This window comes from Rhinopithecus bieti, unplaced genomic scaffold (genome assembly GCF_001698545.2).
Source record: "Rhinopithecus bieti isolate Rb0 unplaced genomic scaffold, ASM169854v2 scaffold_70550, whole genome shotgun sequence".
In the NCBI taxonomy this organism is placed as follows: Eukaryota; Metazoa; Chordata; class Mammalia; order Primates; family Cercopithecidae; genus Rhinopithecus; species Rhinopithecus bieti.
Window position 1 is genome coordinate 826,952 of NW_016826791.1, and position 19,834 is coordinate 846,785.

Here is a 19,834-nt window from a genome sequence, read left to right on the forward strand (position 1 = left end):
GGGAGGGAGGGAGGGAGGGAAGGAAGAAAGGAAGGAAGGAGAGAGATGTATTGTGAGCTGACCCAAATGCCTCACAGGACCTAGCAACTGCAGCAGCTGGAGCCTTAAGGAATGATGAGAACTAGAGGCTTGAATGCCATCTGGACACTCTACATCTCTGCTTTTGTGTTTACATCTGGGAAAAATAATAATAGCAATAACAACCTACCTCCAAGGGCTGTGAAGATGCAATGAATTAACATATCTACAACACTTAGAGCAGTGCCTGGCATGCAGTAAGTATTCAGATAGAAGGCTCATTACATGATTATCATCTTCCTTTGCAACTGGGCTTGTTTCCACTTCTTTAGTGGGACATGTGATTGACATCAGCATATCTCACAGGCAAGTACCCAAGGAGAAACTGATGGGACTTTACCTTTTCCAAGATCAAATATTGACCAGAAAAGATTCATTGGCCCAGCTTGCCATAGGTGCCCATCCCTGGGTTAATCAACTGGGGCCAGAAAATTGAGTCGAAATAAAAAAAATCATTGTTACCACTGCAATCCCGTGGAAAGGGGGAAACAACAGTGGGAAAGGAGTGCTGGGCAGGCAATCCTACAGGCATCCTGGACAGTCCCCTCAGGGCACTCACAGAATGAAGTCACCAGGGAAGGAGAGGGCCTTGTCCTGGTCTTCATTTTTATCCAAGACAAGATGAAGACAGAGAAGTCATGTCCACTGAGTGGAACTGACATCAGATTCAAGGGAATGGAGAGTCTGAGGGACAGGGCCAAGGAAGCACCGGAACAGATGGGAATGAGGGCACCTGCACCATCTGCACTTGGGTCTGGAACGGTGAATGGGAAAATGCGGCTGTGCAGAAACATGTGGGAAAATAATTAAAAGGCTTAAATGGCTCACGCCTGTCATCCTAGCACTTTGGGAGGCCAAGGAGGGCAGTTCACCTGAGGTCAGGGGTTCGAGACCAGCCTGGCCAACATGGTGAAACCCCTTCTCTACTAAAAATACAAAAATGAGCTGGGCATGGTGGTGCACGCCTGTAATCCCAGCTTCTCAGGAGGCTGAGGCAGGAGAATCACTTGAACCCAGAAGGCGGAGGTTGCAGTGAGCCGAGATCACGCCATTGCACTCTAGCCTGGACGACAGATTGAGACTCTGTCTCAAAAAAATATTCCAGTAATATTGTTGAGTTGTGAGACAGAAAGTAGGAGAGAAAGAGAAAATATGATGCTAGACTGAATTAACGGAAGACCAATACCATGAATAAGAGAAGTGGTGGTCCAGGATGACTTGTGCTGCTAAAATCACATCTCTGATGTTATAGTCAGTCCTGGGTGTATCACTTTAAGAAAACTGGAAATACACTGCATCCCTTCAGTTTGATGTTGGTGGAGGAGCCTGAAACTCACATGAGGACCCTTTAGAACCCCAAGAGAACCTGGTGTGTGTGGGTTTCTCAAAAACAGATCAATAAATGTTGCTGTGGTATGTCTATAAAAACTTTCCTGGCCAGGTGCAGTGACTCATGCCTGTAATCCCAACACTTTGGGAGGCCAAGATAGGCGATCACCTGAGGTCAGGAGTTCAAGACCAGCCTGGCTAACATAGTGAAACCCCATTTCTACTAAAAATACAAAAAATTAGCCAGGTGTGGTGGCGGGTGCCTGTAATCCCAGCTACTTGGGAGGCTGAGGCAGGAGAATCTCTTGAACCTGGGAGGTGAAGGTTGCAGTGAGCCGAGATCATGCCATTGCACTCTACTTTGGGTAACAAGAGCAAAACTCTGCCCCACTCCCCGCCAAAAAAATTCTTTCCTGACCTAAGTAAGCTATTTTTAAGAGTAAAAGGTCAGGCATGGTGGCTCATGCCTGTAATCCCAGCACTTTGGGAGGCTGAGGTGGGCAGATCACAAGGTCAGGAGATTGAGACCATCCTGGCTAACATGGTGAAACGCTGTCTCTACTTTAAAAAAAAAAAAATTAGCTGGGTGTGGTGGTGGGCACCTGTAGTCCCAGCTACTCAGGAGGCTGGGACAGGAGAATGGTGTGAACCTGGGAGGTGGAGCTTGCAGTGAGCTGAGATGGCACCACTGCACTCCAGCCTGGGCAACAGAGCAAGACTCCATCTCAAAATAATAATAATAATAATAATAATAATAATAAAAAGAGTAAAAGTAATTTGGATGGCCTTTGGTTGTCCTCAGTGAGCTGATGTTATAAATTTGCTAACTTTATACATTGCTGACCTTATACATTAATAATAGTTCAGTACAAAGCAGCACTGTTTTAGGCTGAATTGTGTCCTCCAAAATTCATATGGCGAAGTTCTAGTCCCCAGGACCTCAGAATGTGATCCTATTTGGAAAAAGAACTGTTGTAGAGATAATTAGTAAGGTTAGCTCATCAAGGTAGGCCCTAATCCAATATGACTCATGTTCATACAAAAAGGGGAAATTTGAACACAGAGGCAGACATATACAAAGGGAAGATGACGTTAAGAGTTACAGGTAGAAGACGGCCATCTACAAGCCAAGGAGAGACGTCTGGAACAGAGCCTTTGTTTACAGCTCTCAGAAGCAAGCAATCCTGCCAACACCTTGGTTTCAGACTTCTGGCCTCCAAAACTGAGGGAGAATAATTTTTGTTGTCTAAGCTACCCAGCTGATGGTACTTTCTTATAGCAGCCCTACCAAACCAATATTTGGATACCAAATTTTACCATGCATCGGTCTCAGCTGGGGTTCTTGCTGACTGCAGATTCTGATTAAGGAGATCTGGACTGGGGCCTGAGATTCTGCATGGCTAGCAAGCTTCCAGGGGCTGTCCGTGCTGTTGGTTTTCAGGCCGTATTTTGAGTAGAAATACTCTAGCGGGCACAGGCACTATTACAATGACAATCTTTTAAGTACATTAGAAAAACATGGTGACAGATGACTGATAAACTAATTTGTAAATGGCTATTCATTTGTTCAAATCCAATTAAAAAAAACGGATTTTCCAAATAATTTTGGATGAGAGGAAGTTACAAATTGTAAATTATATAGAAATTAAAATGAAAGCCTATCATGTTAAAATCTAAGAGATATGGCTAAAATTTAAATCAGAATAAAATGAATATTTATAAATGTATTATTATACCACAAAGAGGTAAAATAATTAAACTAACCTTATAAACTAGCAAGAAAAACAGGATAAACCAAATGAAATAAAATGAACCAAGAAAGATAACTAGGAATGAATGAACTGGAAGACTAAAAAGTAAAACTGATAAGCATAATCAAAAGTTGGTTTTTTGAAAGACAAAACAATGCACATCAAACTTAAAAAGAGAGTGGGAAAATATACAATAAAAAATGAGAAAGAAGGTATGGTACCAGTGGAGATAATAATAATTAGGGAAATAAGATACACAACTTTTGCCAATAAATTTGAAAATAGGTGGAAAAAACTTTTATTACAATAGTGTCCTAAAAAGCCCCTAGAAATAGAAAGTTTGAGTAGAACAATAACCTTAGAGTAATCTGCAGGTTTATCAATGTCTACCACTAAAAAATGCACTGGTGATTCATAATTATCAAGCAAGTGCTATTTCAACATAATAGGTAATTATCATATTATCCCAACTATTTTAGAGAGTCAAAAACTTTCAAATTCATTTTATAAAGCCAGTATAAGTCTGATATCAAAATCTGATGAAGACAACACAAAAAATAAAACATAAATCAGGATTTTAAAACTTGAATCATACATAGACTTTTTTTGGAGAGAAAATAAGTTCTTAACCTCCAGAGATGAATTGTTACTTTAATGTTTCTTAAATATGTGAACTTATGAGCTCAGAATCTCCTTGTGCTCATAAGTTTGTACACAGCTATAAATAAAACAGTTAAAAATAATGAAATATGGCTAGAAGAGTTAAAATCAAATTAATAAATCAATTTTAATTTCAGGTTGGGTTTTGCTGAAATGACATCACCACTTATAACTTATTTTCTACTTGCTTTAGGAAAGTTTATTTCTTAATTTGACTAGATTTTCCTAGTATGTAGTGTGTGTTTGCTTAAATCTCTCAGTCCTATTTTTGTATTTGAAATACTGTTTTAAAAAATTCTATTGGCCATACTGTAAAGTAACTTCTCATAACATATAATTTAGGCATTTGGTCTGCCTCTGTTTGACATCATTTGTATAATGTACCTATTAAGTTTACTAATACTTTTCTCATTACCTACTGAAATTCAGTGACAATAGTAACAGGCTGTCCTCCTGTATAAGTGTATATTAATTAAAAGTAATAGGCCAGGTATGGTGGCTCATGCCTGTAATCCTGGCACTTTGGGAGGCCAAGGTGGTTGGATCACGTGAGGTCGGGAGTTTGAGACCAGCCTGACCAACATGGAGAAATCCCATCTCTACTAAAAATACAAAAATTAGCCGGGTGTGATGGCACATGCCTGTAATCCCAGCTACACAGGAGGCAGAGGCAGGAGAATCACTTGAACCTGGAGGCAGAGGTTGCAGTGAGCCGAGATTGTGCCATTGCTCTCCAGCCTGGGCGACAGAGCGACACTCCATCTCAAAAAATATATATATGTAAGTGGGAAGATGGAATTTTAGAATTCTCATGGAGAATCTCATTAAGAAATTGCAGACTTCTGAAAATACATACATAAATCTCGATTCGAATAACATGATTAAAAAAACAAGACCTAACTTATGCTGCCTACAAGAAACTCACTTCCCCTTTAAGGATATACCAGGATTAAAAGTGATGAGACGGAAAAAGATATTTCACGCAAATGGAAACCAAAAGAGAGCAGAGTATACTTATACTGAAGTAAAATAGTAAGTCAAAAACTTTAAAAAGAGATAAAACAGGTCACTTTATAGTGATAAGGGGCCCATTTCATCAAGAAAATATAACAATATTATATTGCTAGTTGGTAATATAATACCAAGATGCAACATCAAGACATATTGTAAATATGTCTGCACCCAACATCACAGAACCTAAATACATAAAGCAAATAGTAATAATCTGAAGTAAGCGATAGACTGCAATAAAATAATAGTAGGGGACTTCAATACCCCACTTACAACTATGTACAGATCATCCAGACAGAAAATCAATAAGGAAATACTGGGCTTCAACTATACTTTAGATCAAATGGAACTAACAGACACATATGAGCATTTTATCCAACAGCTGAAGAGCATATATTTCTTCTCTGGTGCACATGGAATATCCTCCAGGATTGATCAAATATTAGGCCACAGAACAAGTCTTAACAATTTAAGATTGAAATCACATCAAGTATCTTTTCTGATCACAATGGTATGAAAACTAGAAATCAATAATGGGACAAATTTCAGAAAACTCACAAATATATGGAAATTAAACAACATGTTCCTAAACAACCAATGGGCCAAAGAAGAAATTTTTAAAAAGACATTAAAATGGAAATTAAAAATATCTTGACAAATGGAAATGAAAAAACATACCAAAACATATGGGATGCAGCAAAAGCAGTACTAAGTTTGGGGATTATAGGAATAAATACCTATGTCAAAGCAAAAGAAAGTTTCCAAACACACAACCTAATGTTACACCTGAAGGAACAAAAAAAAGATGAGCAGACTAAGCCCAAATTTAGTAAAAGAAAGAAAATGACAAAGATAAGTGCAGAAATAAATGAAATGGAGATTAGGAAAACAATAGAAAAGACAAACCAAACAAAGAGTTGGATTTTTAAAAGGATAAGCAAATTTGACAAACCTTTAGCTAGACTAATTAAGAAAAAACAAGACTTAAAAAAATAAGACCAGAAGTGAAAGAGGAGACCTAATTGATATCACAGAAATACAGAGAATCATAAAACACCGCTATGAAAAATTATATGCCAACAAATTGGATAACCCAGGAGAAATGAATAAATTCCCAGAAACATATAACACATCAAGACTGAATTAAGAAGAAATTGAAAATCTGAACAGACTGAAAATGGGTAAGGGCATTCAATCAGGAATAAAAATTTCTTATGAAAGAAAACTCCAGGACCTAATGGGTTCACTGCTGAATTTATTTAAAGAATAAATACCAATTATTTTCAAACGCTTCCAAAAAATTGAGGAAGAAACACTTCAAACTCATTTTATGAGACCAAATTATATGTGTTTTGAAAAGTAAGGCAAAGCTAAAATGAAAATTCCATTTAATGAAATAATATGGGCTATTACAATAATGGCTAAAAACCTGGTTGGACTCCAGATAGTGGCAGCTACTCTTAGAAGTTAATTTTTAAACATAGTAGTGGGTTCTTTGTACAGAATTGAATTTCCTATTAAATAAAGTTATAATTTAAATATTAAAACTGCCAAGTCCACTTTTCTTTTTGGACAAATCTCTCTAAACTTTCTGTTTTTCTGAACAGTAATCATGTGATGGGGGAAGGGAAGCAAAAGCAATCACACTATTTTAGAAGGTGAGATTTAGGAAGAACAAATGATGATACAGAGAGAAATTCATAACATAAAAGATATTTTAAAATGTTGACCTTTGTAGTAAATATTCAGTTCAGTGAAATATTATTCTCCATATTAATACCATGTTCTATGGTTTGAGTAAATTTAAGTTTTTTATTTTATTATGACCCAGATACATTGTGTCATCATGTACAAACTCCACGTCTCTTGAGTGTACCACATCATAAGTGGTATCTGTGGCTTCAAATGTTTGTGTTGCACACAAGTTGCAACAAGGCAAAGTGGCCCCGCTTTCTCCTGTTTCGTGGATATTCCTTAATGTAAGTAATTCTCATTTAGTTAAAGGAGAATATTGGCCCTTTTTCTCTGGAAACCATCAGAACTTAAAACATACTAAAAACGCATTAGCACATACACATACAACATAGATGAACCTTGAGGGCGTTGTGCTAAGCAAAATAAGCCAGTCACAAAAAAAGACAAATACTGTATGATTCCACTTATACGAGGTGCTTAAAGTAATCAAATTCATAGACACACAAAGTAGAATGGTGATTGCCAGGAAGTGTTGGGGTTGGGAAATGGAGAGTTGTTGTTTATTGGGTACTGTATTACTTCGTTTTCACACTGCTATAAAGATACCACCGGAGACTGGGTAATTTCTAAACAAAAGAGGTTTAATTGACTCACAGTTCCACATGGTTGGGAGGCCTCAGGAAACTTACAATCGTGGCAGAAGGTGAGGGGGAAGCAAGGTACATTTTACATGGCAGCAGGAGAGAGAGCGAGCACGGGGAAGCTACCACTTTAAAACCATCAGGTCTCATGAGAAGTCTCTCACTATCATGAGAACAGCATGGGGGAAACCACCACCATGATCCAATCACCTCCCACCTGCTCCCTCCCCCGACACCTGAGGATTACAATTAAACATGAGATTTGGGTGGGGACACAGAGCCAAACCATATCATTCTGCCCGACCCCTCCCAAATCTCATTTCACATTTCAAAACCAATCATACCTTCCCAACAGTCACCCAAAGTATTAACTCATTCCAGGATTAACCTAAAAATCCAAGTCCAAAGTCTCATCTGAGACAAGACAAGTCCCTTCCTCCTATGAGGCTGTAAAATAAAAATCAAGTTAGTTATTTTCAAGATACAATGGGGGTACAGGCATTGGATAAATATTCCCATTCCAAATGGGAGAAATTGGTCAAAACAAAGGGGCCACAGGCCCCATGCAAGTCTGAAACCCAGTGGGGCAGACATTAAATCTTTGTGTGTGTGTGTCTGTGTGTGTGTGTGTGTGTGTGTGTGTGTGACGGAACTCGCTCTGTCACCCAGGCTGGAGTGCAGTGGTTTGAACTCGGCTTACTGCAACCTCTGCTGGCTGGGTTGAAGCAATTCTCCTGCCTCAGCCTCCTGAGTAGCTGGGACTACAGGCATGCACCACCATGCCTGGCTAATTTCTTTTCGTATTTTTAGTAGAGATGGGGTTTCACCATGCTGGCCAGGCTAGTCTTGAACTCTGACCTCATGATCCGCCTGCCTCAGCCTCCCAAAGTGCTGGGATTATAGGTAAGAGCCACAGTGCCTGGCCCCTTAATCTTAAAGCTCTGAAATGATCTCCTTTGACTCCAAGTCTCACATCCAGGGCACACTGATGCAAGGGTGGGCTCCCAAGGGCTTGGGCAGTTCTGCTCCTGTGGCTGTGCAGGGTACATCCCCAACAGTTGCTTTCAAGGGCTGGTGTTGAGTGCCTGTGTCTTTTCCAAGTGCATGGTGCAAGCTGTCGGTGGATCTACCATTCTGGGGTCTGGAGGAAGGTGGTCCTCTTCTCACAGCTCCAGTAGGCGTTGCCCCAGTGGGGACTATGTTTGGTGTCTCCATCCCCACATTTCCCCTCTGCATTACCCTAGTAGAGGTTCTCCACGAGGGCTCTGCCCTTGCAGCAGGCTTCTGCCTGGATATCCAGGTGTTTCCATATATCCTCTGAATTCTAGGTGGAGGCTCCCAAAGCTCAACTCTTGTCTTCTGTGCACCACAGGCCCAATACCACATGGAAGCCACCAAGGCTTGGAACCTCTGAAACCACAGCCTTAGTTATACTTTGGCCCCTTTTGGCCATGGCTGGAGCTGGAGTGGCTGGAACACAGGGCACCTTGACCCAATGCTGTACAGAACAGCAGGGCCCTGGGCCTGGCCAACAAAATCATTTTTCCTTCTAGGCCTCTGGGCCTGTGATGGGAGGAGTTGCCATGAAGATCTCTGAAATGTCCTGGAGACATTTTCCCCATTGTCTTGGCTATTAACATTCAGCTCCTTATTACTTATGCAAATTTTCACAGCTGGATTGGGCTTGAATTTCTCCCCAGAAAGTGGGTTTTTCTTTTCTACCATATGGTCAGCTGCAAATTTTCCAAACCTCAAGTTCAAAGTTCCATAGATCTCCAGAGTAGGGGCAAAATGCCACCAGTCTCTTTGCTAAAGCATAACAAGAGTCAACTTTACTCCATTTATCAACAAGTTCCTCATCTCCATCTGAGACTACCTCAGCCTGGACTTCATTGTCCTTATCACTATCAGCATTTTGACCAAAGTCATTCAACAAGTCTCTGGGAAATTCCAAACTTTCCCACATCTTCCTCTTTTCTTCTGAGACCTCCAATCTATTCCAACCACTGCCTGTTACCCTGTTCCCAAGTTGCTTCCACATTTTTAGGTATCTTTATAGCAGTGCCCCACTCCTGGTATCAATTTTCTGTATTAATCCATTTTCACACTGCTATAAAGATTCTACCTGAGACTGGGTAATTGCTAAACAAAAGAGGTTTGTCTCAGTTCCACATGGCTGGGAAGCCTCAGGAAACTTACAATCATGGTGGAAGGCGAAGGGAAAGCAAGGCACGTCTTACATGGTGGCAGGAGAGAGAGAGAATGCAGGGGAAACTACTACTTTTAAAATCATCAGATCTCATGAGAACTCCCTCTCTATCATGAGAACAGCATGAGGGAAACCACCCCCATGATCCAATCACCTTCTACCAGGTCCCTCCCTTGACACCTGGGATTACAACTCAAGATAAGATTTGGGTGGGGACATAGACCCAAACCATATCAGGTACAGAATTTCAGTTTGGGATGGTGAGAGAGTTCTGGAGATGGATGGTATCGATGGCTGCACAACGTGAATGTCTGTATTGTATATTTTAAAAGGATTAAAATGGCAAATTTTATGTTATGTTTATTTTATATCATAATTAATGATTATGTTAATCATTAACATAATAATTATTAATTCAACAATTGAAGGAACAATTTTTTTGAAAAAAGTAAATTTTGGGGAAAAAAAGGTAGCTGTCCAGAGCATTTTCTATCAGGAATGAATGCCCCTTTGGGCAGAAGCCCTTATTGGTGGTTTAATAAAAAGATCTGTGGCTAACTCAATTCTTGGAAACCTCTAGAACACATTTTGTGCCCATGAAGAAGATACTCTCTACACTATAAGCATTAGAATCTTGAAATAGAATCTTGACATTATCTGACTTCAAGTCCTAAAAATAGGAATCTATGACATTTCTAGTATGCTAAAATTAAAATCTGGTTGGTAACTTTTTAATCAATCAATCAATCTATCTACCTACCTACCTACCTACCTACCTACCTACCTACCTACCTACCTATCTAGAGAATGAGAGAGAGAGAGAGAGAACATACATTTTACTCCTGGTATCTGGCACTTCTCTTTCGATGCCCAAGCTTCTACTGATAATCACATTAAATCCGTATTTTAAAAGTTCTTTATGAAGTTCTGGGTTTGTATGGTTAAAATCCATACCTGCAAGAAAAAGTAATTAGAGTCATACAAGTAAAGGCTTACTAGCAGTGATGCAGGAAAGAAAAGATCTAGAATAACCAAAACAATTTTTTAAAAGAACCAGAATAGAATTCCGAAATTGATCTGTGCAAAAATGGTCAAATAATTCTTGGCAAAGGCGAATGTTTTAGTACGTTTTGCATTGCTATAAAGGAATACCTGAGGCTGGGTAATTTATAAAGAAAAGAGATGTATTTGGCTCACAGTTCTGCAGGCTGTGCAAGAAGCATTGGGCCGGCATCTGCTTCTGGTGGGGGCCTCAGGAAGCTTCCAATCTTGGCAGGAGGTAAAGAGGAAACAGGCAAGTCACATGGTGAGAGAGGGAGCAAGGAGAGGGGGATGCCAGGCTTTTGAAACGACCGGCTTTCCCATGAGCTAATAGAAGGAGAGCTCATTACTGTAGGCAGGAACCAAGCCATTCACGAGTGATCGGCCCATGTAACCCAAACATATCCTGCCAGGCTCCATGTTAAACATTGTGGGCCAAATTTCAACATGAGACATGGAGGGATAAATATTCTGATTGTATCAGTGGGGAAAGGGGAGTTATCAACAAAAGGTGGTGGATCAACTGGATATCTGTAGAAAATAATCTGTATGTGATGGTCCATTTTCAATTCTAAGTGCCCTAGTATAGGTTTAAGCAGGCTACATGGAAATAGAGAGATAAAGCAGCAGAATGTACTGAGCCACCCCTGTTCCCCGCCCCTTCCTGCTCTCCCTTTCACCCAGCAGCCAGGCGTCTATTGGTCGGGGTCCCCTCAACTACCTCCTCCCCACACACCAAAGAATTTAGTTTTGGAGCCGGGCGTGGTGGCTCATGCCTGTAATCCCAGCACTTTGGGAGGCTGAGGTGGGCAGATCACGAGGTAAGGAGATCGGGACCATCCTGGCTAACACGGTGAAACCCCGTCTCTACTAAAGAAACAAACAAACAAACAAAAATAAAATAAAAATAAAGAAATACAAAAAAATACAAAAAATTACAGGTGGCGGGCACCTGTAGTCCCAGCTACTTGGGAGGCTGAGACAGGAGAATGGCGTGAACCCAGGAAGCAGAGCTTGCAGTGAGCCAACAGCACGCCACTGCACTCCAGCCTGGGCGACAGAGTGAGACTCCGTCTCAAAAACAAAACAAAACAAAACAAAACAAAACAAAACAAAACAAAACAAAAAGAATTTAGTTTTGGTTAGCTTGCAACATACGTAATTGTATCCTTTCTTATCAGCTAAGTGCAGCCACTAGGGCCATAAATCAAATGTTTGAAGAGTCCTGAGAGAGTTGCAATGCATTGTGGGCTGCAATAAAATGCAGCACAAAGACCCTAAAGAACATACTTGAAGCCCCTGCCTAACAATCAATAGGCAATGTCCGGGAAGATCGTGACCCCACAGTACTCAGTCTGTGAGGAAGGGGGAGGGATCTGCGCACTAGGGGATAAATTGCTTGTTGAAACTGTGCTGGGTGTGTCTGCATGCCAGACACCCGATCTTGCATCACTGCCATTAAAAGTCTCACTTCCACTATTCTCTGTGTCTCTGAGTCCATTCTTTGGGGTTAGATGGGTGAGTTTGTTTCTCACAATATCCATGTGGAAAAAATGAGCATTTATTCTTACCCTACATCATCACAACAATTAACTCAAAATAGATCATGGCCCTAATGTGAAACCTAAAACTTTAAATTCATTTCTAAAAGAAAACAGAATGAAATCTTTGTGAACTTGAGGTAAGCAAAGGTTTCTCAGATGAAACATAAAAACCATAAATCATACAAGAAAAGCATCAAAATGTAACATTGTGAGGCATTTTGGGGACTTATGAAATAAAAACCCCCAAATTTTAAAATGTAAAATTGTGCTTTTCGAATAACGCCATTAAAGAGAATAAAAAGACAAGCTACAGATTTGTCCAAAACATTTGAAACTCACATATCAAGAAACTTGAATTTAGAATATATAAAGAAGTCTTAAAATTAAGAAGAAAACATCCCATTTAAAATAGACAAAAGACTGCAAAATATACTTTACAAAAGAAGGTATATGAGTGGTTATCAAGCACATGAAAAGGTGCTCAAAATCATTAGTCATCAGGGAAATACAAATTAAGACCAAAGTGATGGCCTTACTCACCCATTAGAATAACTAAAATTTAAAAACTGGACCATGTCAAGTGTTAGCAAAGATCCAGAGAACATGGGATTCTCACACACTCCATATAAAGTGGCCCAGCTACTTTGGGAAACAGTTTGGCCATCCCAATACTTGTTTCACTTGGCAGAGAATCAGGTTCTACTCACATCCCAGAAAGCAACACTGTCCCCCTGGCACTCATCCTTGGTTTGCTGTTTCTCTCCTTTCTGTCACCATCCGATAGGTAAGACTGAGAGCCAGAATTAGAGTGTGACCTCGGGGCAATGAGCAGGAGACCTGCCAAGGGGCTGTCGTGTGTCACACGCTGGAGTAGTGCTTAGGGTAGGGTTCCAGGCCCACACCTACCTGGTCATCTAGTGGGAGGGCCGTTCAGAGCAGGGATCCACAGAAATAGTAGGCCTGTGTGTTAAGGCTTTAATTTCTACTCTTATTTTCTTCATCTTTCTTTGGGTTTATTTTGTTAAACTGGGTCTTCATATTTGTATTTTATGTATTTTTTATTTTTTTGAGACAGCATCTAACTCTGTTGCCCACGCTGGAGTGCAGTGGCCCAATCATAGCTCGCTGTAACCTTGAATTCCTGGGCTGAAGCGATCCTTCCACCTCAGCTCTCCAAGTAGCTGGGACTACAGGCATGCACCACCAGACCTGGCTAGTTATCATTATTATTTTTGTTGAGTTGGGGTCTTGCTATGTTCCCCAGGCAGGTCTTGAACTCCTGGCCTCAAGTGATCCTCCTGCGTCTGCCTCCCAAATTGTTGAGATTACAAGTGTGAGCCACCACGCCTGGCAAAATTAGATCTTCATGTGTGGGAATATGGGAAAATAATCTTACGAACATAGTGATGAGGGAAAAAAGCAAGTTCCAAAATAATATGTATATCAGAATATCTAAAATATATTAAAACATAGAACACAATATTTTGCTTAGGGATAATATACAGAGGAAGTGGAAAGACATGCAGGAGAAAGACACTCATCACTTCAGGTCAGACAACCTCTGAGGGTGGCGTGGGGACAGGAGGGAGGTAGAGTTTTTACGGTACTGTTACAACTTATTTCTTGGAAAAACAGAAAGCTATCTGAAGCGAATATAGCAAAACTATATTTAAAATGATAAATTTAAGTGGTAAATACACGCATACCTGTTTTATTATTTTCTATGTATAGATATATACAGGTATATAAAATAATTTATAACTTAAAAAGTAAATTGCTTTGAAAAGGATATTCTCATACTCTTCCAAATATTAAATATTATGGTATATTTTTCCCTTCAAATGGCTCACGGAAAAAAATCCAAATACTTACTTAACATAGACTTTGCTTTATCTTCATCAGTCCTTTTGACTATTACATGCGGTTTTGGTATTTGGTCTGAGCCATAGATAATTTGCTGATGTACTTTTTTTCCAGGAGACCAAGCTGACAGAGGCTCATGGCTTTCCTTCTGCCGGTTGCTCACATGATTATGGTGCAAATATATGAATAACAGAGCTGTCCAGATCCCAAATGTCAAGGACCCATAGAATAAACATCGAATTATGGTGTTTCTCATTGTAAACCCAGCATTTTCAAAGGTCCATTTTTCAATTTCCTAAATCAGAATGATTTAAGAGAAGCAGTATTAGATATTCCAATGGTTTGTAAATCACCTACTTGGCTTAAATTCCATTTTCAGTGTTTTAAAAACAACCACGTTGATTGTCCTTATCATATACATAAAGTGTGTCCTTATTTCTATTAGCACAAATTCCTAAAACTGATATTCCTAAGATTACTTGACATCAAAATGTGTAACATGCTTATAAAACATACAGTGTCATTTCAAGACATTGGCCCATACTCCTGTCCATAAAGGAAATACCATCGAAGAAGGCTTTCTCATCCCTTATCCATATCCAGTCCACCTCGGAGTGATAGTATGGATCTCTAAAAAATCTGATTTGACATCAAGCAGCTTGTTAAAAATGTAAAAACACACAATGTCACACGCTGGAAATAAAGGGAGCGACGAGTACTGTGACCCACCGCTGATGGATGGCGCAATGGTACAATCGTTTTGGCAACATCTAGTCACGTTGAAGATACGTATATGATATGATGAAGCAGTTCCATCCTTAGGGATATATCCTAAAGAGACTCGTAAGTTGGCCAGGCACGGTGGCTCACGCCTGTAATCCCAGCACTTTGGGAGGCTGAGGCAGGTGGATCACGAGGTCAGGAGATCGAGACCACCCTGGCTAGCATGGTGAAACCCTGTCTCTGCTAAAGATACAAAACATTAGCCAGGCGTGGTGGTGTGCGCCTGCAGTCCCAGCTACTCGGGAGGCTGAGACAGGAGAATGGCGTGAACCCAGAAGGCGGAGCTTGCAGTGAGCTGAGACACGCCACTGCACTCTAGCTGGGCGACAGAGCAGAGCAAGACTCCATCTCAAACAAACAAAAAAAAGAGACTCATAAGTGGCAGCTCTCATCTAAATAGATGTATCATGAGACAGGTACAAGAATGTTTATTGAGGTAATGTTTGTCATAGTGAAAACTAGACACTGGCCGGGCATGGTGGCCCATGCCTGTAATTCCAGTACTTTGGGAGGCCAAGGCNACCCTGGCTAGCATGGTGAAACCCTGTCTCTGCTAAAGATACAAAACATTAGCCAGGCGTGGTGGTGTGCGCCTGCAGTCCCAGCTACTCGGGAGGCTGAGACAGGAGAATGGCGTGAACCCAGAAGGCGGAGCTTGCAGTGAGCTGAGACACGCCACTGCACTCTAGCTGGGCGACAGAGCAGAGCAAGACTCCATCTCAAACAAACAAAAAAAAGAGACTCATAAGTGGCAGCTCTCATCTAAATAGATGTATCATGAGACAGGTACAAGAATGTTTATTGAGGTAATGTTTGTCATAGTGAAAACTAGACACTGGCCGGGCATGGTGGCCCATGCCTGTAATTCCAGTACTTTGGGAGGCCAAGGCAGGTGGATCACCTGAAGTCAGGAGTTCGAGACCAGGTTAGCCAATATGGTGAAACCCTGTCTCTAGTAAAAATACAGAAAATTAGCCGGGCATTGTGACCGGCGCCTGTAATCCCAGCTACTCAGGAGGCTGAGGCAGGAACATCGCTTAAACCTGGAAAGCAGAGATTGCAGTGAGCCAAGATCGCACCACTGCACTCTAGCCTGGGCAACAAGAGTAAAACTCTGTCTCAAAAAAAAAAAAAAGAAAGAAAGAAAGAAAGAGAAAAAGAAAACTAGACACAGCTGAAGTTTCCCTCAACAGGAGAACTAATAAAGCGATGCTACTCTTTCAATGATGGAAATGAATCTGCTGGAGCTATGTGCACTGGTGCTGTAAAGTCTAAAAACATCATGTGCGAAAAGCAAGTAGGGTGGGATATAAATCAGGAAAACATGAAAAAGAGTGCAATTATTTATGGTACACCAACATGTAGCAAATGCATGGTAAAAAAAAAAAAAAAACCATGCATGTGAATGATGTACACAAATTTACATAATAGTGATTATATATATAAAATAGTGAATTTACATAACAGTGATTACCTTCATGGTGGAGGGGAGGAGAATAAAGAACTCCTACTGTATCCTTTTTTTTTTTTTGAGACAGGGTCTCACTCCCCTCACCTAGGCTAGAGTGCAGTGGCACAAACATGGCTCACTGCAGCCTCGACCTTCTGGGCCCAAGTGATCCTCCTACCACAGCTTCCTGAATAGCTGAGACCACAGGCACATGCCACCATGTGTGGCTAATTATCATTATTATTATTATTATTTTGGTATAGACAAGGTCCCACTGTGTTGCCCAGGCTGGCCTCAAACTCCTGGACTCAAGCAATTCTACCGCCTTAGTCTCACAAAGTGTTGGGATTACAGGTGTGAGCCACCATGTCCAGCCTCCTACTGTTATGCTGACTTTTTTAAAAAGCTCTTAAGAAAATGTGGCAAAATGATGTGATTTGATTGAGCTTGATAAATGAGAACTCAGAGTGCTCATATTTTTCTCTATATTTTCCTTGTTTGAAATTGTAATTTATTTTAAAAAGAAAGAAGAAAGTCTTGAGAGGTTTCCTTTAAAGATGATAGATTGAATGTGTGTGTGTCTTCGCTCCCTCTTGACTCAGCTGTGAATAAGAATAAAGCTAAAAACTCTCATGGGAAAAGAGAGTGGTAGAGGGAACATCAATGCACGTGAGATTTTAACACATCTGGAGGAGAGAACGTTATTGGACGGGTGATAACAATGTGGAGAGACAGAGGACTCTGATGAGGAAACAAGGCTGCTAACCCTGGAGCAGCTTGGGGCTTGGAGGCCCCTGGTGAGTCAGTGGACACATGGCTGCGGGCTTGGGGAAAGGCACATGTTAGTATTCAGAATAGTCAACTCTCTTCGCCCAGCCCTGCACAGCAAAATCCAGGCAGGAGTCAGAGTGGTTTCTTTGAAGAAGTAGACTGGTAGAGGCTGAGCCTCTACAAAGGAAAGCTTGGGGCTAAAACCAAGAGTGTCACTTAGAATGTGTGGATGTGGAGTGTCTGGGTCCATCTGTCTACTTTCCCTCCTCCCACACAGGATCCTGGCAGCCAGGTTGCTATGTCTGAGGTGGGATTGATAGGAGAATCATTCTGGGATGAGAAGCCAGGGCCCGGAGAAAAGACCTCCATGTGCTGAAATGTAAGAGCTTCCAATAAAGCAGCCGGCTCCCTAGGCCGTCCCCCTGAAGACAGCACACCTGTGGCCAAGGTCGGCCCAACACTCAGCGATTCCATTCAGCTGGTTGGCATCTCACTTTGGGATTGGAATCTGTGTTAGTCTGTTTTCACGATGCTGATAAAGATACCCAATGCTGGGTAGTTTATACAGGAAAAAGTGTTTAATGGACTTACAGTTCCACGTGGCTGAGGAGGACTCACAATCAGGGTGGAAGGCAAGGAGGAGCAAGCCACACCTTCATGGATGGCAGCAGGCAGAGAGAGTTTGTGCAGGGAAATTCCCCCGATAGAACCATCAGATCTCGTGAGACTTACTCTCACGAGAACAACATGGGAAAGACCCGCCTTCATGAGTCAATGACCTACCCCTGGGTTCCTCCCACAGCACGTGGGAATTCAAAATGAGATTTGGGTGGGGACACAGCCAAACCATATCAGAATCGAATGCTGTTATGCACGGAACTGTGTCCACCCGCAACTCACATGTGGAAACACCAAGCCCCGATGCGACTGTATTTGGAGGCAGAGCTTTTAAAGAGGTGATTATGGTTATATGAGGTCACAGGGTGGACCCTAATCCAATAGGACCAGCGTCCTTATGGGAAGAGGAAGAGTCCGCAGGCAGGTGCTTGCACAGAGAATAAGGCCTGTGAGGTCATAGCGGGAAGGCAACCGCCTGCAAGCCCTGAAGACAGGCCTCGGGGAATCCAAGCCTGCTGGCAGCTGGATGCCGAGTCCGGCCTCCAGAACTGTGGGAAAATCAGTGTCTGTTGGCCAAGCCTCCCAGTCTGTGGACTTGGTTATGGCAGCCGGAGCTGACTCCTACAGCTGCCAAGGATTGCCTGAGACATTTAAGGAAAGCCTCCAGAAAGAAAGAAAATGCAAACAGAACCAGAAAGGGGAAGAAATGAGAACTTTGAAAATATCGAAACATAATGTTGGTTGCTCAGAGAGATCAAAGAAGATGCTACACTCATACAACCAGAGGAACAGGCTATGAAAAAGGAGCATTGAGAGAATAAAAAGGGGAAGCTGAAATTTAAAACATGATTGTTCACATTTAAAAATTAGAATAAATGGCCGGGCGCAGTGGTTCACGCCTGTAATCCCAGCACTTTCGGAGGCCAAGGTAGGCGGATTCGTTGAGGTCAGGAGTTGGAAACCAGCCTGGCCAACATGGTGAAACCCCATCTCTACTAAAAATACAGATTAGCTGGGCATGATTGCCCACGTCTATAATCCCTACTACTCAGGAGGCTGAGGCATAAGAATGGCTTGAACCCGGGAGGCCGAGGTTGCAGTGAGCCTAGATCACGCCACTGCACTTCAACCTGGGCAACACAGTGAGACTCTGTCTCAAAATAAAGAAATACATAATAAAATTATTAGAAAATGGTGAGAAAGGAATATTCTGAAATGCACAAGAAAATGGCAGAGGGAAGCCTAAGAGAAAGCTGAGACCTGTGGTGTTTCATTCTAGAAGGTAGAAAGAACATCTGCCCAGTAATGAGTTCCGCAAGGTGATGAGAGAAAAGTGGAGGGGAAATCGTCAACGCAATCATGCAAACATTTCCAGAATGAAAGGGGCCCACAGAATGCCCCATATAATGAATGAGACAAGAAAGAGTATCAAAATGATATCAAACTTCTCAACAGCAACACTGGAGTCTGAAACTATAGACAAACAGCTTGAAACTTTTATGTTAAATGTTATTCAACCTAGAATTCTCAACCTCTTCAAAATTTAATCAAACTTGGGAGTGGAATAAAAATATTTTCAGATATATAAAGGGCTCAGAAAAAGTACTCTCCATGTATTCTTTTTTGGGAAACTACCTGTGGATTGCAAATGGAAATAAAGGAAAAAGTAAATAAAGACATGGCTGGGCACAGTGGCTCACGCCTGGAATTCCAACACTTTTGGGAGGCCGAGGTGGGTGGATCACTTGAGGTCAGGAGTTTGAGACCAGCCTGGCCAACATGGTGAAACCCTGTCTCTACTAAAAATACAAAAATTAGCTGGGAATGTTTGGCTCCTATAATCCCAGCTACTTGGGAGGCTGAGGGAAGAGAATCATTTGAACCCGGGAGGTGGAGGTTGCAGTGAGCTGAGATCATGCCACTGCACTCCAGTCTGGGAGACAGAGCAAGACTGTCTATTAAACAAACAAAAACAAAAACCCAGACATGGACCCAGGACGGTGAATGCAACCCCGTTGAGAGGAAGAGTATGTGGGATGGAGAAGTTTAGGTGGATGACACAGTTGATGGTAAAAATTAAGTGGCTCACGCCTGTAATCCCAGCATTTTGGGAGGCCGTGGCGGACAAATCACGAGGTCAGGAGATCGAGACCATCCTGGCTAACACGGCGAAACCCCGTCTCTACTAAAAATACAAAAAATTAGCTGGGCAAGGTGGCCCGCACCTACAGTCCCAGCTACTTGGGAGGCTGAGGCAGGAGAATGGCGTGAACGCGGGAGGCGAAGCTTGTAGACAGCCAAGATTGTGCCGCTGCACTCCAGCCTGGGTGACAGAGTGAGCCTCTGTCTCAAAAAAAAAAAAAAAAAAAAAAAAAAAAATAAAAGAAACA

The 19,834-nt window shown here is 41.6% G+C and overlaps 1 protein-coding gene across 2 annotated transcripts in view; it reads right to left on the reverse strand.

Moving 5' to 3' along the window:
• The window catches only part of GALNTL5 (polypeptide N-acetylgalactosaminyltransferase like 5), a 69,860-nt gene that overhangs the window by 39,918 nt on the left and 10,108 nt on the right, over positions 1-19,834 (reverse strand). Inside the window, exons 1-3 of one of the 2 annotated variants that reach the window (XM_017863670.1) lie at positions 13,832-13,925; positions 10,572-10,642; positions 10,208-10,328 (exon numbers count right to left, since the gene is read on the reverse strand). In XM_017863670.1, the coding sequence (XP_017719159.1) occupies positions 10,208-10,328; positions 10,572-10,608 (158 nt within the window). In that variant the 5' untranslated portion in view covers positions 10,609-10,642; positions 13,832-13,925. Of the gene's footprint in view, positions 1-10,207; positions 10,329-10,571; positions 10,643-13,831; positions 14,118-19,834 lie in introns of those variants that run through there. The other variant, XM_017863669.1, reaches the window with a different exon arrangement.